The sequence below is a fragment of the Oncorhynchus kisutch genome, linkage group LG14 (genome assembly GCF_002021735.2).
Source record: "Oncorhynchus kisutch isolate 150728-3 linkage group LG14, Okis_V2, whole genome shotgun sequence".
In the NCBI taxonomy this organism is placed as follows: domain Eukaryota; kingdom Metazoa; phylum Chordata; class Actinopteri; order Salmoniformes; family Salmonidae; genus Oncorhynchus; species Oncorhynchus kisutch.
The window spans coordinates 52,566,518-52,594,466 of NC_034187.2; the positions used below are offsets into that span (position 1 = coordinate 52,566,518).

A 27,949-nucleotide genomic window follows, 5' to 3' on the forward strand; every position below is an offset into this window, starting at 1 on the left:
CTCTAGGAGTTAAGGGTATCAGTGATCCCATCTCAGTGCGAGGCTAGGACATAGGGGTCACAGCCGAGCTAGAGAATCCCCCTGTTGCCAAGTCCTCCTCCAAATCCCTACATCAAATACATCTGAGGGATTTTCTGATTCCACCAGGGATCTTACCATTATCATATGGAGAAATCCCGGGATTTAGGGAACTTGGCTGGTTGGAGAGGAAGGATATTGAATAAAGATGTAATATTCAGTTGAAGAGTAAACATATAGTGCTTTTCTCCAACGGAGAGGATTTCGGCGTACAGTGTTTAGCTGTAAACCTCACTTGTGTCCGTGCATACGTTTAGCAACTCCCATACAGCTTTTTTAACATAGTTTTATTTTTTTTAAATCCAGAATTGATTGTTTTATTTAATGCCTAGGGTGCTGCATTAAATCTCCACATGCAACATTAAAGCATAAATGCAGTAAAATATACTCAGACACAGATTCCCTGACCCAAATACGATATGGTACATGCATACAAGCACAAAATAACATGTGAATCCTTGCAAAGATTCTGTTTACAGGCCTCTCGAGTGTCGCAGTGATCTAAGGCATTACATCACAGTGTCACTACAGCCTGGGGTTCGATCCCAGCTGTGTAACAACTAGCCGTGATTGGGAGTCCCAGTCAATTGGCCCAGCATTGTCCAGGTTCGGGAAGGGTTTGGCCGGGGAGGGCTTTACTTGGATCATTGCACTCTAGCGACTCCTTGTGGCGGGCCAGATGCCTACAAGCTGACTTCGGTCATCAGCTGAACGGTGTTTCCTCCGACACATTGGTGCAGCTGGCTTCCTGGTTAAGCCAGTCATGTTTTGGAGGATGCATGACTCGACCTTCACCTCACCCGAGCCCGTTGGGAAGTTGCAGTGTTGAGACAAGATCGCAATTCGATATCATGAAAAAATATAAAAATAGCAAGAAATGTATAATGTAGAAAAATTTATCATCCTAAAGTACTCCTACTGTAGTAAGTATTTTATATTTATTGAAACTCTAAATAGCCTATAAAGGATTAACGAGTAGCCTAAACAGTTCCGTAATTCAGTACTTCAATATACATTGTTAATATGTCAAATGTTTCCCTTGGACCACTGTGGTACAGGGCCCCTACTCAGACTTATGTTGAAAAGGATGTTAGACATGGGTCAGAGCCCTTCTGTAGTGTGTGTCATGTTATCAACTCTGACCCCTGACTGATGGCTGTCTACTTGACCCCGTCCCATGAGGAATAACATGTATGTGGCGCTATCTCATGCCTGGCCGACGCCCGGAAATACTCTCCCTGACCTCCCAGTCCACACACACACACACAAAATATCCTGGAAACGAAAAAACTTAATGTGAGGCCCCATCCATTTGTAAGTCACTATGCAACAACATTGATGTTTTAGGTCACAGCACACCTTCGAAACAATTTACAACCATCATTTTCTTAGAATATTATTATACAAAACTTAGTAAAACAAGATTAGACACAAATGATAAGATCTGTCCACAGATTGGCAGTGTGAATGGTTGATGATTCCAACAACAGTAAGTGATGCTGTTGTTGGACAGTATTGATCCTCTTAGGTAAATTACAATTTGAACCCAAATCCATTGAGCTGATTGTTACATTCTTAGGAATTATAGACATCAACATCGATAGATAACATGTAAACAGATGAGTAACTAAATTCATGTTGTGATATGGACATCTAACATCTATTTCCCTTCCCTGCCCCTATGCAGTAAGAATTTCTTTCTTCCCATAGCCCTATATTCTCTCTCTCTCTCTCTTCTCTCTCTCTCTCTCTCTCTCTCTCTCTCTCTCTCTCTCTCTCTCTCTCTCTCTCTCTCTCTCTCTCTCTCTCTCTCTCTCTCTCTCTCTCTCTCTCTCTTCTCTCTCTCTCTCTCTCTCTCTCTCTCTCTCTCTCTCTCTCTCTCTCTCTCTCTCTCTCTCTCTCTCTCTCTCTCTCTCTCTCTCTCTCTCTCTCTCTCTCTCTCTCTCTCTCTCTCTCTCTCTCTCTCTCTCTCTCTCTCTCTCTCTCTCTCTCTCTCTCTCTCTCTCTCTCTCTCTCTCTCTCTCTCTCTCTCTCTCTCTCTCTCTCTCTCTCTCTCTCTCTCCTCTCTCTCTCTCTCTCTCTCTCTCTCTCTCTCTCTCTCTCTCTCTCTCTCTCTCTCTCTCTCTCTCTCTCTCTCTCTCTCTCTCTCTCTCTCTCTCTCTCTCTCTCTCTCTCTCTCTCTCTCTCTAATAAGACACCTAACAGGGTCTAAGACCTAATTTTGAGGCACATTCTGTAAATGTTGATAATGAGTGTTATCAAACTACTGTGTTGATACAATGGAGTTAACTACAATGCTATTTGCGGGTCATGACTAAATTACTGTACAACACACTATTTCAATTGCAACCCACTATTTCACCAAGCTAACAATTTCAGTCCATTATATAGACTGCTCCCTTGTATGGTTTACAGAGAGACATAACATTCAGCAATTATGGTAACCTGATTGACAATGGAGCGAAAACCAAAAAGAACATTTCTCAAGCCTGTGTGGTCATGGTTCAGTGGGAGCTGTGTAGTTCTGATCTACAAGGTCAGCCCGTAAATACTCTTTCAACAATGTCAACAGTGTTTGTACAGTGACGTTAAGCAGTATCGTTGACGCCAGTTTACAGTATATTGTAATACGGGCATGGTAGGCATTGTCCTTTTTGGGGTAAAATGAGGGAGAAAAGCTATTGCGAAGACGAAAAGTAGCTGCACACACCGCTTCATATTTAAAAGTCAGAACGAGTGATAATATTTTCACAAACACAGTATTCTCTTGCTGTAATATTGACGAGACACTGATACTGTTTCATCAGATGATTTCATGTTTATATGGACGCAAGCTATTGCCAGCACAAGCATCATTAAACAAAGCTTCAACACAATGAGAAGGGAAGAGTTGCATAGACTCTCCAAGACGTCTGCATCAATCCCACAATGCACTGCTACCGTGTCATCTGGAAATGACTATGTCACACCCCGAGAAGAGACCCAGGCCAAATGACTCACTTTTCCAACTACCTACTCACAGATATGTTTTGAATAACCAAGATCTACATTACGATGTATTGATTTAATATCTTTATTATATTTGATTTATTACGCTGGCTGGACACTGAACAAAACAGTGTTGGCGAGTCTTACTCAGCCTTTGTGCTTTGGAAACCCTTAAAATAGGGAGAACAGTAAGACATGTGACAGTTATCCCTTGCTGTATGTGATTTAGATTAAGGATTAGAATCTTCTATTTCTCTGGGCAATAATTTCACTTCTTTCTAACCAAGATCGATTTGTCTGGCTTGATATTTAGACACAAGCAAGGAGCTGGCAGTAAAGCAAACATTTCCTGGCAAAGCTTCACATTGTTTATGACAAATGGGCAACACTCGAACATCGGTGGACTACATATTTAAATTGCCCTCTACGGTTTCCAACGGCTGCGTGTGGGTTTGTGGGCCGGTATGTGTTTGTTTGTGTGTGTGAGTGTGCATAACCGTACTATTTTTGTTTATGTGTCTTAACAAACATGTCTGTCTGCGTCAGTGTAGATTGTGAAGTTCCAGTAAAGCCCCCACCACCGATGCCCAAAAGAATCCAAAAACAAAACAAAATGTCATGGTATCTCTCGCTACAATCTCGTACTTCTCAGCACAACAAATGCTAATTGAACAACTTGTCGCAGATTGTTTGGGATTCCGAAGGGGAGGTGCCAGAGCCGAGGAGAACCCGAACATAGATGGCAGCCCTCTCCAACCAGTTTGTTTGAGGCCTGGACCTCTGGTTTGTTTTGGCCAATGTCCCTGAGAAGCAATGAGTGATTATCATACCACAACTAGTTGCGAGAACAAATCTATTTATAGTGATCAGCAGGCCGATTAGATTGCTCCACTCAATCCTGAACAGTCCGACTTCAGATGAGCCTTCCTCCCCTAAAACTAAAGTGTAGGCCCAAAGACGCCCCTTGCTGCCCTGAAGACACAAACAACCACAAAATAGAACGAGGTTACAGTATGCGGCTCTTTGCTTATTTTTTGTGAGAGAGAGAGAGAGAGAGAGAGAGAGAGAGAGAGAGAGAGAGAGAGAGAGAGAGAGAGAGAGAGAGAGAGGGAGGGAGACCACATAGTCCAAAATAATGTACTTTGAGTGGAAATAAATCACTATCCCTGTTCCAAGTGTCCTTTTACAGAGATAAACATACCTGAATTATCACCCCTTGTCCTCCTCTGCACTTAACAAATCTCCCTTTGCCAAACACAGTCAGTGCCTGTGCGGTCAGTATCAAACGCTGAGGGGTAAAAAGGGAGTTATCCAATCCTCACAATGGGACAAATAAACCCGAATTTAGTCTCAGAGCAAATCAAAACAACTTGGTTGACCTTTCCCATTAGCGTTATTCGTAACATTTCTGTAGCTCAGAGAGAAAGCCCAGAGAGTGTGCGCACCAGGTCCTAACCCTTTAAGAGGCGGACTTCTTAAAGTGAATCCTGTCGTCATATAATCCAAGACATTTCCACAAATTAGACATGACCGTCGCCTCGCTCTCTACCTGACGTTGCAAAACACCATTGGAGTATAGGTTTTTCAGCCATGCTGCAAGTGTCTCCCTTCCCGGCAACATAAATGGCTATAATATCTTTGGAAAACAAAACAGAAGTCCATCTAAAGTTGAAAGGAGGACATTTAGAAACTGAAGTAGCTTCTTAACAGAAAGGACTACAAATCTGGTGAATCACCTTAATTGGAATTGTCAGACCATCTCCTCTCAGAGACATTTGATTGCTCAGAACCTTCTGTAACATTCCAGTAGTTTTACACATCTAACGAATCCAAGCATCTGCCACAGTTTGAAGCATATTTAACCCTCTAAAAGAAGCAAAAAAGTTGTACCCCTTATTCAAGAACCAAGTATCAGTTGGGGGGGGGGGGGGTACACTTTACTTTATATAAATATCTGTTATGACATATGATACCATTAAATGAGAAGGAATTTGGACTAGAGAATGTCAGCAATGTCTCCATTTTGGATATCAGTCAGTAGTGGCAGCATGAATTCGAGGCGCATCAATATACAATTAAATAGAGATGTTGTGTGTCACTGGCCTACACACAATACCCCATAATCTCAAAGTGGAATTATGTTTTTAGATATTTTTTACAAATTAATAAATAATGCAAAGCTCGAATGTCTTGAGTCAATAGGTATTCAATCATTTTGTTATGGCAAGCCTAAATAAGTTCAGGGGTAAATATTTGCTTAATAACACACATAATAAGTTGCATAGATTCACTCTTTGTGCAATACTAGTGTTTTACATGATTTTTGAATGACTACCTCATCTCTGTACCCCACACATGCAATTATCTGTATGGTCCCTCACTCGAGCAGTGGATTTCAAACACAGATTCAACCACAAAGGCCAGGGAGGTTTTCCAATTCCTCCCAAATAAGGGCATTTATTGGTAGATGGGTAAAAAAAAGCAGACACAGAATATCCTTTTGATCATGGTGAAGTTATTAATTACACTTTGGATAGTGTATCAATACACCAAGTCACTACAAAGATACAGGTGTCCTTCCTAACTCAGTTGCCGGAGAGGAAGGAAACCGTCTCAGGGATTTCACCATGAGGGCAATGGTGACTTTAAAACAGTTACAGAGTTTAATGGCTGTGATAGGAGAAAACTGAGGATGGATCAACAACATTGTAGTTACTCCACAATACTAACCTAATTGACAGAGTGAAAAGAAGGAAGCCTGTATAGAATAACAAATATTCCAAAACATGCATCCTGTTTGCATCAAGGCACTAAAGTAATATTGCAAAAAATGTGGCAAAGCAATTCACTTTCTGTCCTGAATACAAAGTGTTATGTTTGGGGCAAATCCAATACAACACTTTACTGAGTACCACTCTCCATATTTTCAAGCATAGTGGTGGCTGCATCATGTTATGGGTATGCTTGTAATCGCTAAGGACTGGGGAGTTTTTCAGGATAAAAAATAAATGGAATTGGAGGCAGGCAAGGTCCATACAGGCAAAATCCAAGAGGAAAACATGGTTCAGAATAATAGGCAAATGTTGCACAATCCAGGTGTGGAAAGCTCTTACAGACTTACCCATAAAGACTCACAGCTGTAATCACTGCCAAATGTGCTTCTTCAAGGTTTTTACTCAAATTAGATATTAGATATTTGTGTATTTCATGTTCATACATTTGCATAAATTACTAAAAACATGTTTTCACGTTGTAATTGTGTATCGATGGGTGAGAGAAAAAAATCTATTTAATCCATTTAGAATTCAGGCTGTAAACACAACAAAATGTGGAATAAGTCAAGGGGTATGAATACTTTCTGAAGGCACTGTAGATACAGCTTGTAGTACCTGTAGTTGCGTTTCTCACTGTCGATGTGAAAGCGGTCGTATAGGGAGAAGGCCTGGTGTCCGTCCCAGTCGGTCAGCTCCACACGGAGGGCATACTGCCTCTGGCTGGTCAGCAGGTATACAAACTCATTCCCCAGCCAGTGCTCTGCAGAAACCATCCCGAAGCCCTGCAACAGAGGAAGAAGAGGAAGAGGAGGCCAGAGTCATCACTCAGGCCCATAAGGAATCTTACTGTCAAATCCGGGATACAGGATATAAGTAATTCCCGATCTCTTCCAAGGTCTTCCTGGAAAAGATGCAATCTCTCCACCATTTTCTATAAACATTTTTGTCAGTTATTATTTCAGACCTTTTTTTTTATGTCATCATCAATGACTGCTTCAGGGTTGACGCCAAAGCAAATTAAATGTTGACTTCAGACTGGGCTATCGTGTCTACCATTGATAATGTCCCTTTATACCGTATAAATGCTTATGCGCACTCTTCTGTTCCTGCACATTGGCTTGGTCTCACTAATAGTGACTGCCATGAGAGAGACTCACTCAACCCAGCGAAACAATGTGAAACCAGGTAGACATTACGACACATAACATGGATTATTTCAAACAGTGGAACACAGAGTATGAAACCGCGCATGAATAGCCCTACCTGTTTATGACAGCATAAACTGGGTCCGGCTGATAAAAGGCACACAAAGCACCTTTTCCACCCTTTAACCCACACCAAACCAAACGCGTAATAAACCCTCTATATTACACAGTCCAGAAGAACGACAACAGACGCACGCAATACCATGCATGCCTTCTCATATCATTTCAACAATTACCACGTTTACATGTGATCACAAACGACTCCCGTCGTAGACAAACGGCCTTTGACAGCAGCAGCAGTAACTAACCTGCAATGGGGAGTATTAGAGACGGGTCTGGAGCTCTGGACTGTTCCATTAATGATTGGCGGGAAGGGTTGGGGGTGGATTGAAGGCGGAGATGTCTGTGTTTGTGCCGAGAGCATGTGGTGATTAGGAGAGTGGAAGGGGGAAAGTAAATATGGGGCATTCCTCCAGCCTGAGACACGTCCTGCTGTGTGGGTGGAATTAGAAAGTGGCTGGGCCACGACCTCCACTCAATCCGACTCCCTCCTCTGAAAGATCTGCCTTTTAGCGCTGGACAGTGCCACCCCTTGTGACTCCCGTTTCATCTCTGGAAACCTGGCTGAAGGCAGGGATGGTTGGAGTCAAACACTAGTGCTTCCCTCCTATTGTTCCACACTAGAGTGTTCATACACACGCACACCTGGCTGAATGCACCTGCCGGTTTTCAGGGAAGAGGTTTGAAGTATTGTTGGGTAGAGAAGTACATTTTTTTGTAAAATGATCAAGACCGATAGAAAGTTTGATTTCATAAAGTGTGCCATACACCCTGACAAACGCTTGCACAGACAAACACATATTTAATAAGGTATGCAAATTGTCAAATCGATTTGTGTCTCATACTGGTTGGAGAATGCATGCACCATTTATTCTCCTGCTACACATACTCTATCTAGCACTGCTCATGTAACTGTAAACATTACGGTCATAAGATCACATACTAATAGTAGGGGACGCTACCCGATTGCTTTCCATCCTCCCACAAAATGGGAATAGCCCATTGAAGTTTGACTGTGATATTGATGAATCCTTCAAGTGTGTTGAATTTATTCGCACGAGCCCACAGTGACCAACAGCAGTTCATTTCATCACACAATAAAACACTATCAATCACCTTCAGGACCACACCGATGGTGTGCCGGGTATTCGGTGGCAGTACCAGGGTCCGTGCTGATTCCATTGCCACGTGTATTCCACGCTCTCCATTCTTGGCTCCCTCGCTGCTTCTAACCAGCTGGACTCTCTGTCCGTACCTCTTTACCCTCCAAACGAGCCCAACCCTTTTCCCCCTTGCCAAATCTATGTTTACCCTCTGCAGATCATCTATTACCATCTGCCCAGATCGGTCATTAAAACACCCTCCATATTGAATCTGGTGTCCAGCTGCTATTCTAACTACGTTGTGGTAGCATACATTACAGCTAATAGGAACGGCAATGGGGTCACTCATCGTGCCTAAAGCTAAACAGAGCCTCTATTAGCCCACCAGTCGCTATCCATTCCCTATTCAATAGGTGATGATGATCACAACACCTGGCGCGGTTACGTAAGACTAAACAAATGTATTGTTTTCGGACTAATGCTTCCCTGTTTAAAAAGAAGAACAACAGTGTGTCAGGCCCAGGGTTGGGTTGGGCTTCACGCCAGCCTCCGACACGTAAGTCTTTAATCTGAGGGGTTGGGGAATCCCTCTCAGTGTGCAGATGTTCTAGAGGTACAGCCGGTGTTGCCGGTTAGGTCACATCTGGATGGAGTTTTCCACATGGGCCTGGCCACACTTGAGAATACAAGAGAATCCTACCTCAATTTCAACATGTTAAATCAAGACAGAGAGGCGAGAGTACACCCATTTTGTCATCGTTTACTGTGACGGAGGATGTGTGTTGGAAACAGACGCATCAATTTCCTGGCTTTATCTTGTGGGTGTGTCGCTGTAGATTTGGGTTGTGTGTTCTTCTTCTCGTCTTACCGTCTTGTATTCCTTCCACGTTTTCTGGAAGTCCAGGCTGCCGTCCTCTCTTCGCTGGATGATCGTCCATCCGCCGCCAGCGGTCTCCATGTTACAATGCACCTTTAAACACACACCACACACACACACACACACACACACACACACACACACACACACACACACACACACACACACACACACACACACGGACATTCATTAAGTTCTCAGACCGCCTACAAACACATTCTACGTGCTCCTAACTTACGTTTTAGAGCACAAATATAGACATGGTAGGTTAAACTTGCTGTTGTGAACCTTCATTCTGAAATACAGCGGGCCTAACTAGTGATTCCTTCCCTAGAATCATCAGAGGGAACTTAAGCTTAATAAATGTCTCCTGATCCTCCTACAACTCCCGGGAGGTGATCCCAATCCCAGGCCTGGTTCAGATTAAAGTGGAGAGGACCAGTGGAGTGGAGTTGGACACATACCAGCGGACACCTGGGTGGAACATGGCCCTTAACCCTGGCCTCTGTCCTGTGTAAGCTGATAACAGGGGTATCTATCTGCTGTGGTGCTCTTTGTTTGAGGAGTGGAGAAGGTCTGGAGGAGGTCTCTCACCCCGGCCAAGACCCCAGCTGAACACACAGCGCCCAGTCTGGGTATAATTAAGAGTACCCCCCCCTGACAGAATTATTCTCAGAAACCAGACGTGATGCTTTCTCCTTAATCTCCGGCCTCATCGCTCACTCCTCCACCAACCGTCCCCCTCGAACCTCCCTGCCATCTGTCTGAGGTCTGGCAGCACCCTGTTGAGGTGGCGAACACCTGTTTCACCCCCCTCCTTATCCCCCGCCAACCTCTTGTGTACCCTTGCTCTCATCAGGCTACCAAGTGTATATTTTGAGTCTTTGATTATTCCTGAAGCACTGAAGCAGCCAATAACTATCATAGCACCCCTCCATTGGCTGCTCTCCGGTGGGTCAATATCTTTGGCTTTCTTGGACAGAGTTAAAGCTTGCTCTAGTAACAAAAACACACTAAACTCCATTAAACACCCATCAAAGAGTGTCGGTAGCTATTGAATGAAATGGTAGCTTTTTTCACATGGCAGTCTCTATATTCAATTCTGTCTGGCTGCCCACCTTTTTGGTCTCCTGGGCATTGATGTTTATGGTGTAGATCCCGTTCTTGTGGAAGCCAGCTTGGTACAGATCGGCACAGTCCCGAAACGTCTTCTCCTCGTCCACCCTCTTCGTGCTGTTTGGGACTACTGAGGAAACATGGGACACGTATTTGGCACCACAACCTCCGGCTGTGGAACTTCAGACGGGCACTAGAAAGACTTCAGGACATAGACACTGTCGTCTATTGTACTTCCAAGCAAAACAAAACACCAGCCGTCTCAGACTTAGCATTTTTAAACTGTCACGGTTAAATGGAGTTCTACTTTCAAAGTGTCAACGAGCAACTTCCTTATGCCGTCATTTTCAAAGGACATATTTAACTGACAGATGTCAATGAGCTCTTTTAAAAGGGGAGGCAGGGTAGCCTAGTGGTTAGAGCGTTGGACAAGTAACTGGAAGGTTGCAAGTTCAAACCCCTGATCTGACAAGGTACAAATCTGTCGTTCTGCCCCTGAACAGGCAGTTAACCCACTGTTCCTAGGCCGTCATTGAAAATAAGAATTTGTTCTTAACTGAATTGCCTAGTTAAATAAATAAATAAAAATAAAATAAAAAAGCCCTGATCTCAAGCACTTGACCTCTGCTTTCTGTCCATTACCAAAATATAGTGTATGACAGCCGATTTTGTTTCTGCACGTCCACCCATTCCACTTGTCAGGTAACCTACATAAGGTGTGAGTTAGAATGCATTGAAGAGAGCTCCATGTAGAAAGGTCATCCAACATAGGTATGCTTTAAGCGATAAAAAGAGATTAAGTCAAATGGGATGGGGGGGGGGGGTATGCTGATGAGAGTATAACGACGTAAATAATCGACTGTTCTTGTCTCAGCATGCTGTGCACCGCTGAAATCAAAATGTAGCCTACAGTAACACCGTTTTCAAATAAATTTCAGGTACTGTGTATCTGTATCTGTAGAAATGTGAATGACCTTGACGCTGAGTTTACAGAGTAATATAAATCTATACCCAGTGACTGACCCTTTGACGTTTCATACTGGTATGTCATTTATGATCACAGTATTTAAAGAAATAATGAACTACCTCTAGTTTCATAACACATATGAGTCATCAAGCATGGAGGGGGGGGGGGGGGGGTTGTAATATCAAAACTGACAGTGTCCATTTATCATGATTACCATCTTTACATTCCAGAAAACGAATATTTTAGAAACGTGACACAGAAGCCGAACTACAAGGTCTCTGTGTGGATATCCACATAGCTCGTGATAAAATCAGAGAGTGACTGAATGGCTTATTAGCAAGACAAAAGCAGTTTGTCAAGTGGATGGTCTCCCGCCCTGAGAGAGATGGTGTCTGGCTTTGACAGGCCTGTTCAAAGAGGCAGCTGTGTCTATTTCCATCTGTAGATAATTATGGCGGCAATATTTTGAAACCAAGCAAGGGGCTGAGGACAAAATACTACAAGCTATACATTTCAAGTTCCTGTTATAACAAGTGGCTTATATTTACCCTCCAAGCCCTTGTTATATCGATGGAAATTCCATTTTTCCCCCCCTCCAAAATGAGGGGGAGCATCTCAGTTTTTACACCATTGTTTTTACTATTGGGATTGTTTAGGCAAAGGGGATGTCACTGGAAAGCGAAACGTGTCAGTGATCCTTAGACTCCACTTTGATCCTCCCCCTCAGCTGAAACAGTCAGTGGAGACACAGGCTGCCCGTTAGGCGTATGATTTCAGCCATTTTGACAAAGTATTGAGTGTCAGCGACAAGAATATCCTGCTGTGACAGATTGATGGAGTGGGACCTTGCACTGCGTAGTCTAACACAACAAAAGGCCGGCCCTGTCGTGCCTCAATTTACCTCACACTGGGAGATGGCAGGATGCATTAGAGAGGTGGGAGAGGTCGGTGTCAAAGGGGAACCTTCTGACTCACAGTCCGTCACAGGGAGGACACATTTCACAATCAACGGCCTGGTCGAAGTCTACCAGAGACTGGGGACTCCCTGCTATAGGAGCGGCACCATTGAACAGCTTTCAGCCTGGCTCTGAAAATATTATTTATGTCCCAATATTTATTTACAGACAAATATTTTGTGGTTCAGTGGGGACTCGTATTCAGTGGGGGGTTCATGTGAAAAGAACAGCAGGGCTGGGGTGTTTGCATAAATCAGTACCCTTGCCAAATGAGCCCAAATGGACCCAGAGAGGCCGAGACGCAGAGCTAAAAGGACTCTCATGAACCTACATGGACGCAAGAAGACCCGAGAGGCCCCTCAAAGACCCCTGAGGATTGAAAAGGTCCCTTATGCATTTCTATGTGGACCCTGAAGGCACCCCATGGAGTCAAATGGACACACGTGGACACAAACACAAGAAAGGGTACCAAAATGGACAGACTCAATTGAATTTGAAAGGATGTTAAAAGTAAAAGGAAATTGACTCAAACCCACGAACAAAGATCTGAGTGAAAGACAAGCAAACCCAAATAGGGTCAATATAAGTCTGGGATAAGTCCATGATGGACGGTGCCATTACACACCTCATGGATATTCTCTCTATCTCCTCCAGAGTATCTTTGCAGCGTCAGGTGTCACATCAAGACAAATGATTATGCTTAAAACACGAGTTAAGTTCAATCCTAAAATGCTTTAATAGAAGCCATCTGATGATTTACTTTCACCGTAAATGCCATTTTGAAGCAATATGCATAGAGCTCTGAGCTAAATGCAGGGAATTAAAATAAGATCCTACTCCCTCCAGACATGGCAATCCCGGCTTTAAAAATGATTGATACCTTTCATTAGGTGGGATAATAGAATACTGTGAAAGAAAATCATATTTAGTAGGCCAGAGATTTTTAAGTGTGTTCCAACACTGAGGTCAATTACCATTAATAACGGTCCTTGGCTCATTGCACTATAATAAGGTTTCGGTAATAATCACGACCCAAACCTGAGCTCAGTGGCATCTGGCCTCATCAAAGATGATTGAACAAGTACAAAAGTTGAAAAGGAATTGAAAATGTAAAGAAGTATATTTAAGTACGTTTCTGGATAAACTTCAGTAACAATGTTTATGGCATTTTAGAATCTGAACTCCCTTTTTAAACTGTTCCACATAGTAAGTGTCAATGATGATTTGAATCCGAGCATTAAAAGAAAATTCTAGGGCTCAGTTTTCAAAACAGAACCTAATTCGAGTAGACGCCATCCAATGGCACAAAAAGCTGACCCTCCCCGAACAAAAACACAAATCCGTTTAGTAAACAAACAAATCCTCCCCCGAAAATTCTCCCTTCTAACTGAGCTTCATCGCATCTAGATTTAGACACTGTTGGGGAACGGGAGTGTTGCAACAGGCAATCAGATGAGATCTACCTACCCATTTACCTCCACTGGACAGGACCTCCCCTAGGAACCATTATAGGTTGAATTATTCGTCAGGGGTGAATCGGGTGACCCCAGTGCCTGGTTGGCCCTCATCGCCACCATGGATGAGGAACGGACCAACCACAGAGCCAGGACAACAATGTTCCATTTCATTCTCCTCTCGCTAAAGCAGCCACCAATCCCGGCGGAAGGCTGAATGCCCCTGTGACCCCAGAAACACCCTGAGCTGACAGGGAGATAACATGGCTGACTACGTGACAAAGTGGAACATGGCAGACTACTTGCCAGGTCAGTTAGTGATTTATTTTTCAGTTAGTGACATGTTTTTCAGTTAGCGACTTGTTTTAGCTACCTAATAAACCCTACTGACATATTTGGGTCACAACATGGAACGTCACAGTGATTGGTTGATATGAGCCAATCAGTCGAGAGCTTTAATGATACTCAAAGGACCTCCTGCCATAAAGTGTTCCTACTGTCAGAGCTATGAAAAGAGGCCGCTGGTGATCCATTTTGCATGGAACATTAAAGCTATGAAGTACAACAGCATGATTAATACAAAGCACGCCTTAACCATGTCATGCACATATCCACTCACCATGGCTCAGATATCCATTCATGCCTGCTCATTTCCTGTTGGATGGGTGAACAGCCACAGGATACAGTGTGGGGTCTAGGCCGTCACAGCGGGAAGTAGCGAACATGAACAGAGTGCAAGGTTTCTCTCCACACAACTCCACCAATCCCAGAACACACTTTTACTTGAAATCTCCTGTGACTGAATGTGACGGAGGGCAGACTTGGATTCAAGTGGGTTTTTCTGTTGTGTCGAGACAGGGGGGTTGACTGCATTAACCAAACCTGAGGATCGTGTTGCTGACGGGGTCAAACGGTGGGCGGTGGGCCGAAAGGAAATCCCTGCTCCTCCCAATTATCGCCACGGGGAGACACAAAGGAAGAAGATAGTTGATTACTCAAAACGGTGTCTGTTTGACATTTCACTCAAGCGGCAACTACAGCCTAGGCTGTTACGGTGCAGTATGATAAGCCATTACCGTAAAGAGAGCACCACACTGAGTAACAAGCGTGACGGGTGCTTCTTGGAAAAGGATGACCCCTGTGGCTTTCTCCCTCAAGCAGAGTTTAAGGGACTAGGCATCCCTCTGCCTCCCTGTATGGAACCATGTTTATGGTATTGGCATCATGATAGGACTGTACAGTCTGGACAAAATATGTATTGTTCTATCGCAATCCAATTTCCCCTTGGGGAGGCCAAAACAGTTTCCAAATCACTGTTTCCATTTCATATTTTTATTTTTACATTCTTATCTTGCACGTGTAATAACAAGATAAGCCGGCAATCTCAATACATTTCTCGCATCAATTGCCTCAAATTTGGTATAGAAGCTACCTGGTTGTACTGGGGTGTACGGGGAGGGTCAGGTCCTAGGCTATTACTGCAAGATGGATGCACACGCTGATGCCTTATCCTTTACAGCAGTCTCTCAGGCTGAAGTTGTCCAGAGACTGTCTGAACGAAACCGCTCCAAAGCTACAGGCCCTCCAGCAATATCCCTGACAGGTTTTAAAGAGATGGTGCTGAGCTCATTGACCCCCTCTGTCACCCATTTAATCAACATCTCTGAGCAGGGTAGAGATCCCATGGATTTGAAACATGCTAAGAGTGACCCCTATCCACAAGAAGGGCAGCAAAACAGACAAGGGCATCTACAGACCTGTATCTATTTTGACTGTGCTGTCTTATGAACAGAGGAATATACTAGCAATATATATTTTTTTAAATATACAAACCACAGTCTGGTTTTAGAAAGTCCCACTCCACTGACACACGCGTATTGCTTTTAACGGACTTTATCAGGAAAGAAGTTGACAAGGGACATTTCTGGGGAATGGTTATGCTGGATCTGTAGAAGGCGTTGGACACGGCTGATCATAGTATCATGCTCTACAAGTTAAAATGGTGGATGTGGTGGACGTTAATGGAAAACATTCTAAGGCCGAAGTTGATTAGCTGTGGGGTCCTGCAGGGGAGCACCCATGGCCCACTTATCTTCATATGAAATTATGAAATGAAATGAACATGCTCTCGTCATTTGTTTTTGTATGCAGATGACTCTTCTCTACTGGTGTCCCATAAGAACAAATTCTCAGTAGAAGAGATCCTTTGTGCAGAGATATCCAATATCAGTAAATGGCTTTCAGATAACAAACCTTCTCTGCATCTTGCAAAAACAGAATCCATCTTATTTGGTTCCAGAGTAAAGCTTGCAAGGTCCCCTGGTTTTAGTGTCAAAGTGGACAACTCAGTGGTTACACTATGAAACTCTGTCAGCTACCTTGGTTGTGAATTGGATAGTCACCTGACTGGTGAGACTATGGCCCTAAAGGTTTTAACAAAGATAAACCAAAAAATGTCTTGATAGTGACACCCTAAAGACTCTGGCAGGTGCACTAGTTCAGTGTTGGTTGTGCGTGCACATCATGGTTCACCAGCATCCCTAAACATGAATACGCTACAGACCAGCCAAAACAAGCCGGTGAGAGTTGTACTTAAACTCCCCCTCGTACTCATCTGGAGGTTGAGCATTTTAATCAGCTTGGCTGACTATCTGTAGAGAACAGGATCATGTTAACTGACTCAAATTATTTAACTTTTTTTTTAGGAATGTCTAACAATACAACACCAGAACCAGAGACTGATATTGCCTGTTTTAAATTTAAGAGTCTATCTGGTAAGAACACCTTTTTATATACCAGCGCTTTCGAGTGGAACAAACTACCACAGCAACTCAACACCATGCCGACCATAACTTAATTTAAAAAGAATGTCAAAATCTGGCTAATGATCGAGCAGTATAAAACATGATCTTCTTCATATCTGTATGTAATGCTCTAGGCCAGAGGTACTCTTACCCTACGAGGTCCGGAGCCTGCTGGTTTTATGTTTCTACCTGATAACTAACTGCACCTACCTCAGTCCCTGATTAGAGGGGAACAATGAATAAACGCAGTGGAACTGGCTTCGAGGTCCAGAGTTGAGTTTGAGGGCAATGTTGTCCTGTCCTTTATTTTATTATGTGTTATCAAATCAAATTGTATTAGTCACATGCGCCGAATACAACAGGTGTATATATAGACCTTACAGTGAAATGCTTACTTACGAGCCCCTAACCAACAGTGCAGTGACGGGGGCACGTAAAACGTCTGCCATCTTCTCCCGGCGCCATGTTATATATGTAACCAAAGTATACCTAGTACTTTGTGTCGTTTTTTTTTGTGTTATCCACATGTGGGGTTGCATTGTCTTTTTAATAGTCAAATACATCTATCTACACCACATATGCATGCGTTCCACTGTTGTCTTCAGGGTCGAGCCCCCAACTAGGGATCTTCTTGAAAGAGAATACAGCATGATGTCTGGCAACACTAGACCTTTAGCTCCTTACCTCCGTCTTTGTTGCAGAGGCTGATGAGGTTGTGCACGGTGTCCATCATCTCCTGCTGCAGCCTCTGCATGGCGGTGCTGTTGCCCGTGGCCCTGGTCAGCTGGGTCTCCAGCTCACGGATCACTCCACTCTGCTTCGCCACCAGGGCCTGCAGGCTGCCCTTCTCCTCCCGCAGCATCTCCAACTCCTCCTGGTGACGAGACTCCATCTCCTGCATCTTCTGCTCCAGGAACCTTGGGAGTCAGAAACCCGGCATAGGAAAGTTAGTTATGCATATAGCTTTAGTTTATAGAGAACTGTAATCTAAAGCTATAACTAACTTTTCTTTATCGGATTAGTCCCCTATTCGTAATCTGGTGCTTACATGGTTGTATGGAATTTACATAATAGTTCCCAAATAAATACTGGTATTTCTTTGTGATTGTCAAAAACAGTGGAATTCCATCACTTTCTATGTTATGTTCCACATGCCTCATTTTGACAGATCAAGCAAGTGAATTGTCATTCTAAATCTGCTGCAGCATATCCCCTTCTCTCTACCCCAAAACATGTTCTGAACTGTAACTAGGGTAACATGTGGAATGGGAACCCAACTTTACATAAGTATTCAGACCCTTTACTAGGAGACTCATAATTAAGCTCAGGTGCATCCTGTTTCCATTGATCATCCTTGAGATGTTTCTACAACTTGACCGTGGTAATTTAATTGAATTGGACATGATTTGGAAAGGCACACACCTGTCTATGTAAGATCCCACATTTGACAATGCATTTCAGAGCAAAAACCAAGCCATGAGGTCGAAGGAATTGTCCGTAGAGCTCCGAGACAGGATTGTGTCGAGGCACAGAGCTGGGCCGCTCGGCCAAACTGAGCAATCGGGGGAGAAGGGCTTTGGTCAGGGAGGTGACCAAGAACCCGATGGTCACTCTGACAGAGCTCCGGAGTTCCTCTGTCAAAGATGGAAGAACCTACCAGAAGGACAACCATCTCTGCAGCATTCCACCAATCAGGCCTTTATGGTAGAGTAGCCTGACGGAAGCCCCTCCTCAGTAAAAGGCACATGACAGCCCGCTTGGAGTTTCCCAAAAGGCACCTAAAGGACTCTCAGACCATGAGAAACAAGATTCTCTGGTCTGATGAAACCAAGACTGAACTCTTTCAAGTTTCACGTCTGGAGGAAACCAGACACCGCTCATCACCTGGCCCTTTACCATCCCTACGGTGAAGCATGGTGGTGGCAGCATCATGCTGTGGGGATGTTTTACAGCGGCAGGGACAGGCAGATTGTCAGGATCAAGGGAAAGATGAACGGAGCAAAGTACTGTGAGATCCTTGATGAAAACCTGCTCCAGAGCGCTCAGGACAGACTGTGGTGAATGTTAGGACAACGGCCCTAAGCACACAGCCAAGACAACACAGGAGTGGCTTCGGGACAGCCAGAGACCGGACTTGAACCCGATCTAATATCTCTGGAGAGACCTGAAAATAGCTGTGCAGCGACTCTCCACATCAAACCTGACAGAGCTTGAGAGGTTCTGCAGAGAAGAATGGGAGAAACTCCTCAAATACAGGTGTGCCAAGCTTGTAGCGTCATACCCAAGAAGACTAGAGGCTGTAATCGCTCCCAAAGGTGCTTCAACAAAGTACTGAGTAAAGGGTCTGATTACTTATGTAAATGTGATATTTCATATATATATATTTTTTTTATACATTTGCAAACATTTCTAAAAAAAACTGTTTTTGCTTTGTCATTATGGGGTATTGTGTGTAGATTGATGAGGGGGGAAAACAATTTAATCCATTTTAGAATAAGGCTGTAACGTAACAAAATGTGGGAAAAGTGAAGGAGTCTGAATACCTTCCGAATGCATTGTATATATATTACGCCCAGACTGTAATAGAAGTACAAATGTTTATGTCAGTGGATTCAGTTACCACGAGTTGCACACGGACAATAAACACACATACATTTCATCATACACTTTGTAGATTAACGTAAACCTTAACTGTGTCCAAAGGTCTTCCATTTTATAATTATAATTAGTATAATATAGTCTTACGTGGAATTGATTAACAGATTCAGAACTAAATGAAAAACAAATGGGCGGTGATTTCATAATTGCACAAGCGTTTGCAAATTTCTCTCAGTAAAGGAATCCCTGTCTATGAACTTTGAGTGCAGCTCTCAAACATTGGGATCAGTTGAGGTCGTTTTTTTTTCTCCAGAAAGCATATTAACGAAAGAATTCAGTACAGCTGTGTTACTGTATTTACAGTGAGCACTGGGGACGGGAGGGAGCTTTTAAACGGACAGTGAGAGACAGTCCCACTGGACCAATCAACAAACAGGACTCTGAAAAGTCATCCAAAAGCCACATTCGATTGCTCCCATTGCAACATCATTCAACTTTCAAGCAAAAGATGATGTAGGAAAATATAGCCTCATGCACTTCATACTGTTATACATCAGGGGATTATTGCACATTTAGCCGATCTGTGTATGACTGAGTCTCCGGACAAAGGGCATGATGTCTTTAAACGCGTCACATTGTGTTGGATGGCGTGTGAGTTTACCCGTTCTTGTCGTGGAGCTTGCTGATCTCATTGGTCTGCACCATGAGCTGCTTCTCCAGCTTGTTGGTGGACAGGGAGTTCTCAAGCAGCTGAATCTCTAGTCTGGAGGTTTGATTCAGAACCTGTCCCAAGACAGAAATAGGTTAGCGGTATCCAGCCTCACAGAGGTGTTCCAGCGAAACAAAATGTAGGTACGCTATAAATCATCATGTCCTCTTTAGGAAGAGGTAATAAAGTATAGGTTTTGCATAAAGAGCGGTTGTTCTTCTGACACATGGTAATACTCAGTTGCATATATATGGAGGGAGTGATTTCCCTTAGTGCACCTTTCTTTTTTTTTGCACATCAGCAAAAATCCACCCCCACAAGCGCTGCTCTTGTTCTCTTCCTTCTAAAGCCACCCCAGATATCAAGAGACGTTGAAAACCTAAACATACATACAGTATGCTTACTGTATCACATAAAGAGAGCGTAGCTATTTATATGTCATCCATATTTTCTTTGGCCAGTTCCCCCCCGTTGCCTTTTTGGGGTGGTTTAATGTGGAATAGCTGAGTCAATGGTGCGTGAGATGGATCCCAGTGGGAGTGCGATAAGGTTGGGGTGGGGATATATTACCTGCGTCTCCACATCCGTTAGCTTGCGCGTCTGCTCGGCCGTCTTGGATAGGAGGTTGGTGCCCATCTCCAACATGGCGGCCGTGTGGTTGTGAACGGCACTCTGCTGCAGCTGTGCCATCTCGGTCTTCATGCTCTCCTTTATGTAGTTCTCAATCTGAAACACCCAACGTATAGAGATCATTTATGAGAGGATGGATGAGACACAGCGCATGAAACAGACTATAACAGATGGCCAGTGACCGGGGTATGTTGAAAAAAACACAAGCAGCAGAGGATTAACGGACGCCACAAATCATACAGACACCGCAAATTAGAGATACGGTTGAAAACAGTGACAATTGAGACACGGGTCATAGGAACAATGGTACGACACTTGAACAAGGGAGTTGTTCGACGTGGACACATTCAAGACGTGAAAACAGGTAACACTCGTAAGAAATGCCGCAATCAGCATTCAATTACTTTATAGTCGAAAGAAAAGGACATGCGTGACAAATGGATACCCTCGACATTGATCAAGATAAAAAAAATAAAATGTCATACGTTCTGTTATCATTGTAATATTCCCTCAGGCTTTCTTATCAGCATCTCTATGTCATACAGTAGATCAACTGAGTTGATTGTGTCTTTCCACCTCATAATGTGAACAAAAAACCACCAGTGAAGAATGAGCTTCAGAATATAGGTGGATCCAGATGTAGGTCATTAGCTAAGGAAGGAAGAGACAGAGATGGCCCGATACTCACTGGTGCTTATCTTGAAAGCACTCTTTCATCCCTTATCTCGAAAAGTGAACGGATGACAAGGCCGAAGGCGGTGTCTGAATAGATTGTTCACGCAAACGAACCATCCGCATCAGTTCATGCACACGCTGTGATGTTCGGCCCGTCACATGAATCATCTATTCAAACATCAATCTGACAGTAGCCCTTCTGAGCTCACTCTCTACTAGGGCATTTTCAGGAACGCATCAACCAGTACCAAACATTAGTGTTGAATGCCCTTAGTCAGCAACTGTCCCTGGCGCGCAGGCACCTTGTTGAAGGAATTGAACAGCACACGCGGAGACGTCACCAGTCAAGCTCCACTACTCAGTATTTTGCTGTGAGATGCTTCTGGAAACCATTTGTGACGTCACTCCATTTTTCCATCCCCCTGAAAGTACAGATCGCTCGTAATTGTCACATTAGCAATGATATCCGGTGATACCCTATGACAACATGGTTGAAGGAGCCTTACACGTGGGGCCCCCGGGGACCTGGCTTGCACTATGACTGAGTGACTCACAGTCCGATCATAGATAGCACAGGCACTGGGACAGGCGAGTCTTTCATGCTCATGCCAGGACCTTATGTTGGATTTCAATGGAAGAATGATGGGGTTGTTGGTTTAGACTTGAAAGACTCTGGAACTTTAAAGACTGTAAAGTCTTAAAGGGGTAATCAGCAGTTGCTACGGTATATACATGTACCCATTCATTCTTGAAGATTATTGTCACGTTCGTTGGGATAAATGTCGGACCAAGGCGCAGTGGATGTTGAGTTCCACATTATTTATTAGAAAGTGAAACTAAGCAAAGACAAAAAACAAATGTACAATAAACTAACAACGGACCGCGACTACAGAGATGCTACGTGCACTAACTCAAAACAATATCCCATAAACACAGGTGGGAAAAACAGCTACTTAAATATGATCCCCAATTAGAGACAACGATTACCAGCTGCCTCTAATTGGGAATCATACACAATCACCAACATAGAAAAACAAACCTAGAACCCCACATAGAAATAATAAACTAGACTAACCCCCCCAAGTCACGCCCTGACCTACTCTACCACAGAAAACAAGGACTCTCTATGGTCAGGACGTGACAATTATAACTTGTAAAATGCCCCATCAGAACCGGAAAGCTTGTTTTACGCCAATGTTTGTCAACAAAGTAAATGTAGACAAACACTATTTTGCCTCATGACATGGTTAAAACTATCATTTTGATATCATGAATGGTCAGTCCTTGCATCCATTGCTCTGTATATGAATTCTGCGAGTGGTTTCATTTGTCCAGCCCCATCCCTCAGCTTTTAACTGAAACAGGGCTGGGGAACACGCTTTGTTATTGTTTCAACCGCAGATTGCCACTTTAAAAGTGTATTATGTGTGTGTTCCATTGCAGTTGTATTTAGGGTAATGTGCACAAAACCGACATCATTTTGAATCCCACGGTTGTAAAAAACAAACGGTTTGCAGGAACAAAATAGAGACAAAAGGGAGAAGATGTATTTGGTTTAGACACAATAACACACAATAAGAACATACTTATATATTTGGCTGAATCCTGCGTCAGTAGAGTTAGAAGACCAAGGTCATTAGAGCTGGGAGAGTGAAGTCACTTTAAAGGTGCATAACATGTTCAAAAGATTGGCACAATACTCAACTGTCATATTGCTTGCCTATATAAAGGATGGATTTCAACATTTCGACCAACCCGAGAGTGAACAGACAATAATACAGACAGAGCACAGACAGTTCCTTTCAATTCTACAACTGTGACAGCGTTCTACCCACTGATATAAGTGTCGCCTCCCACAAAACCTCCAAACTCTGTTCAAGGAGTTTTGGAAGGAACACGAGTCTGGCACCCACGCGGTTAGGAAACACCAATATCAGAACGGATTGAACTGGCTTATAAACAGTCTGAATCGATAACCTCAGGCTCATTTGCTCAACTTAAGAGTTCAAGTATTTATCTTTGGAGACCTCTGCCTTTAATGGTGATACACTGTGGTACTATCCAATGCTTCAATGCTGCTCGTACTCTTTATATCAGTGTGCCAATCCGTTAATACCAGCCTGTGTAAATGTTGCCTGATAGGCTTTTCTTGCAGCCAGCGTAAGTCACCTTGGAAGGACCACGTTGGAAGTGACACCGGCGGCCCTTCAGAAACCTAAAACTCAGAGCCCCGTCGCTCACGGCCAGTCTCCCAGGGAATGTGCTCGACTCACGAATCAATCTGGCGAGGGTCATAAACGGAAAGTACCAAGGAGAAACAAGATTACACAAACACGGCCCCCATCATGTAAAAAAAAAAAATACCACTTAGGAAGCAGTAAAATATATGTGGGTGTCAAGTTATTTGGCTGTTCTTCACCCAACGCAAACTGACCAAACTTTTCCAGGCAGTGAACAGCACAGGATTAGAAAGCAGGATAAAGCAAATAGTATCTTTCATTGCCAGTGGTGGAAAGTGAGTAAAGAGGTACACACTTGTCGGGAATTGGGAAAGCGATGATGAAATAACTAAAAGTGCATGATATGTATGCGGAGCTGGCCAAATACCAAAGTCTGATTCTCCTTGACATCTGACCAGGCAAGAAACACAAGTTAGCCTACGAAATGCACTCAAATTCAGCAATGTAATTCAAATAGAAACTACTCAAAGAAACCCACCGTGCTCCATCTAAATGCAACATACAAATAGCTGTTGGCCAATGAATCACTCTGATTCTTTAATAAGAAATTCACATTTGATAGAGAGGAATCTGGGCTATTATCCGAGTCAGGGGAACCATGTTTGGGACCAGTACAACTTGGCTTAGCAGCAGCCGGAGCTCTTGGTTAAACTCCACACACAGCCCACCAGCTGGGGGTCAGTCCAAATAAGTTGAGGTCAGCCATAACTATGGTGTCAGATTTAACCTCTTACCTAGACTTGTGTATCATTATCAGAGCCACTGAGCATAAAGGTGATAGGGGTTGTGTGACTGATTTACGCATTGCTTATTGCTTACACATGCTATATTTACGGTAACATGTTATAAATGTTAACGCGTCTATAATAAGGCAAAACAGAGCAGATTTACAAGCCTGTTTTCTTTATTTTGCTGTGTGCAATGTTTCGTTCCCCTGCAGACCAGTTTGAGCAATATATCATCGCAAGTTCTTGCCTCAATAGGGTTATCAAAAACCCATTCATCGTCGTGTCCGAATCGAGACAATCTGAAGCTTTGTCAAGTTCATACAGCATCTACGTTTTGCTGTCTTTAACTATGTTTATTCTACAAGAAGTTTCATTTTTTTTGTGTGTGTGTGTCCTTGTCAAGAACACTGTCACTTCATAATCAACATGAAACGCAAACATTTGACAGTTTGACACCGGAAAGAAATTCAAATGTAACACCACTTCCCATGAAAAATAACGACACGCCATATATTAAACTCTCTCTCCCCCCCCCCGTGGCTTTTCGAGGTGACGAAGTAAGATGTATTCTTTGTGACATTCCAGAAGGTGCAATAACAATAGCCTTGCTCTGAGAACCACTAAATCTTGCCCTCTTTTTACATAATCGCCGTGAGCTAAGTGAGAGCCACATAAACAGAACTTTATGTTTCCCAAACTGCTACTTTACAAAAAAAGGCATAAAGGTTTAAGGAGTTCTGGTCTGGAGGGCCTTGGGTACGTCTAGACCGCCCGTAGCTTCACTAACAACACTGCCTGACACGCTGACCCCATCGCCACGGCGTCCAAGGCTCCTTTGCGGCATTAGGTGGGTCGCAAAAGCCACTGTAGCTGTGTACAGGCCTGCCTCAGTCATTTAGCAGCTTTATGAGCTGTGGGAAATGAGTTGCGGCTCCCAGTTAATGATAAAACAATCTGTTTTCAGCTGTGTGGAACAAAATGAAGACGGTGCGAAAGCAAGAAACATGAGGCTCAGGCCAGAGGGACAGTTTATCATTGAAAAAGGGCAGACATTTGGGAAACGATCCACTGTACTGGTTGTGTTGTGAAGAACACTATAGAAAACTATTCTTTCACAAGACAATACATGACTATACAAAAAAAAAATACAAAAGATAATCCATGGCTGTACGTGACCAAAAATAAAGTCCTTGGTATCGTAGCAGAGGCTTCCAAGCTGTTCCTAGAAGCAAAATAACCTGATACTCCCTTACATCATTGTAACGGATTGCTAAAATGTTTACCATTTTCCTGACAGTTGACATTTGTAGGCTTGCTAGCCAAGAGGAGGGATGGACATGGTTAGACTTGAGAGCTTGTTTTCTAAACAGCCGTGGTGCTGGGAGCCACTGCAGGCAGCGCTACAAGACAGACAGTAGGCCTGGACTGTTTTAATGCTTCGTGCTCTGTTGTAGCCTAGCTTATCTCTGGCTCTCTGGTGGTCTGGGGGAGTCTCTCCCACTGACGGGGCCCAACCATCGGAAAAGCCTTAATGGATATGGTAAAGGAGCTGTTACTGTCGATTAGCACCTCACTCTATAACACAGGGCACCTTGAGACCGATGCCAGCAAATGTGCTAACGCCTTCTTATCGCCAAAACAACAGCGAACGTCGAATCAAATATTATTTGTCACATGCGCTGGTAAAATAGTAACACGAGAGGAATAAAATTAAATGCACAAGAATGGAACTAGGGAGTACCAGATCAATGTGCTAAGGTACGAGGTACAGTATTTGAGGTAAATATGTACATGAAGGCAGGGTAAAGTGACTAGGCATCAGGATAGATAATAATAAGGTATTTGAGGTAGATATGTACATGAAGGCAGGGTAAAGTGACCAGGCATCAGGATAGATAATAATAAGGTATTAGAGGTAGATATGTACATGAAGGCAGGGTAAAGTGACCAGGCATCAGGATAGATAATAATAAGGTATTAGAGGTAGATATGTACATGAAGGCAGGGTAAAGTGACCAGGCATCAGGATAGATAATAATAAGGTATTAGAGGTAGATATGTACATGAAGGCAGGGTAAAGGGACTAGGCATCAGGATAGATAATAATAAGGTATTAGAGGTAGATATGTACATGAAGGCAGGGTAAAGTGACCAGGCATCAGGATAGATAATAATAAGGTATTAGAGGTAGATATGTACATGAAGGCAGGGTAAAGTGACCAGGCATCAGGATAGATAATAATAAGGTATTTGAGGTAGATATGTACATGAAGGCAGGGTAAAGTGACCAGGCATCAGGATAGATAATAATAAGGTATTAGAGGTAGATATGTACATGAAGGCAGGGTAAAGGGACTAGGCATCAGGATAGATAATAATAAGGTATTAGAGGTAGATATGTACATGAAGGCAGGGTAAAGTGACTAGACATCAGGATAGATAATAATAAGAGTAAAATAAAGAACAGAGTAGCAGCAGCAGATGATGAGTGTAAAAGTGCACGAGTGTGCGTGTGTAATGTGTATGTATGTGCATTTGTGTTGTCAGGATGCGCGTTTGTGTTATGTGTGTGTGTGTGTGTGTGTGTGCATATGTAGTGTATTTGAATGTTGTATGGGTTTCCTGTGGGAGTGTCAATGTAGTGTGTGTGAGTTCATGTGAACATGGTGTGTATATACAGTCTAGTGAATGTGTGTAGGGTCAGTGCAAGATGGAGTCAGTGCAGATAGATCCATATTAATATGCTCTCTGAAACCTGGGGTATTAATTCACACAATGCCCAGGACTTTTATGGGTTGTGTAAATTGAGGTTGCACATCATTTTGAATAGACAGCATACATATGGGATATAACTCTGTCTCATTGCCCCAGCTTCAGCCTAAATGTAGTGGGTTGTTTGTACGGTTCAGTGGCTTGAGAAAGTAGTCACACCCCTAGACTTTTTCCACATTTTGTTGTGTTACAAAGTAGAATTAAAATAGATTTAACTGAAATATTCTTGTCAACGATCTACACAAACTGCTCTGTAATGTCCGAGTGGAAGAAAAATTTGAACGTTTGTAAAAAAATTATGAAAATTAAAACACTAATACTGTATATCTTGATTAGATAAGTATTAAACCCCTGAGTCAATACATGTTAGAACCCCCGTTGGCAGCGATCACAGCTGTGAGTCTTTCTGGGTAAGTCTTTAAGACCTTTCCACATCTAGATTCTGCAACATTTGCCCATTATTCTTTTCAAAATTCTTCAAGCTCTGTCAAATTCGTTGTTGATCATTGCTAGCCAACCATTTTCAGGTCTTGCCAGATTTAAGTCAAAACTGTAACTCGGTCACTCAGGAACATTCACTATCTTCTTGTTAACCAACTCTAGTGCTGATTTAGCCTTGTGTTTTAGGTTAATGTCCTGCTGAAAGGTGAATGAATCTCCCAGTGTCTGCTGGAAAGCAGACTGAAGCATGTTTTCCACTAGGATTTTGCCTGTGCATAGCTCCATTCCGTTTCTTTTTTATCCTGAAAAATCCCCTGCCCTTAACGATTAATAGCATACCCATAACATGATGAAGCCACCATTCTAAGCTTGAAAATATGGAGAATGGTACTCAGTAATGTGATGTATTGGATTTCCCCCGAACAATGTAGGCCAGTGACAAAAAAAGGCTGTAACACAACAAAATGTGGAAAAAGTCAAATGGGTGTGAATACTTTCTGAAGGCACAGTAAGTCCCTATGAGACAGTGAGTGAGACACTGAGACGATACGAATTAGGAGAGAAACTCAGGCTGAACTCACAGTTAACCTCTACAACCTTTACCCTCATGGCTAGCTACCAGGCATTTATCAAATCGCAACGCAATGCCTCTCACTCTGTCTATAGTGCACTACTTTTGACCAGAGCCCCATGGGAGTCACACTCTATCCAACCAGTCTACTGCCAGGACCCACAAGTCCCCTCTGTGTTTCTCTTTCTGTCAGGATGCTGTTG

General features: G+C 43.2%; 1 protein-coding gene across 4 annotated transcripts in view; it reads right to left on the bottom strand.

The window, feature by feature from the left end:
* Positions 1-27,949, bottom strand: part of LOC109903707 (angiopoietin-1-like) — a 66,517-nt gene that overhangs the window by 18,733 nt on the left and 19,835 nt on the right. For 3 of the 4 annotated variants that reach the window (XM_020500573.2, XM_020500575.2, XM_020500574.2), the window contains exons 2-7: positions 20,260-20,415; positions 19,642-19,763; positions 17,067-17,299; positions 10,204-10,331; positions 9,077-9,178; positions 6,456-6,622 (exon numbers count right to left, since the gene is read on the bottom strand). In XM_020500573.2, coding sequence (XP_020356162.1) covers positions 6,456-6,622; positions 9,077-9,178; positions 10,204-10,331; positions 17,067-17,299; positions 19,642-19,763; positions 20,260-20,415 — 908 coding nt within the window. The remainder of the gene's footprint in view (positions 1-6,455; positions 6,623-9,076; positions 9,179-10,203; positions 10,332-17,066; positions 17,300-19,641; positions 19,764-20,259; positions 20,416-27,949) is intronic. The other variant, XM_031788557.1, reaches the window with a different exon arrangement.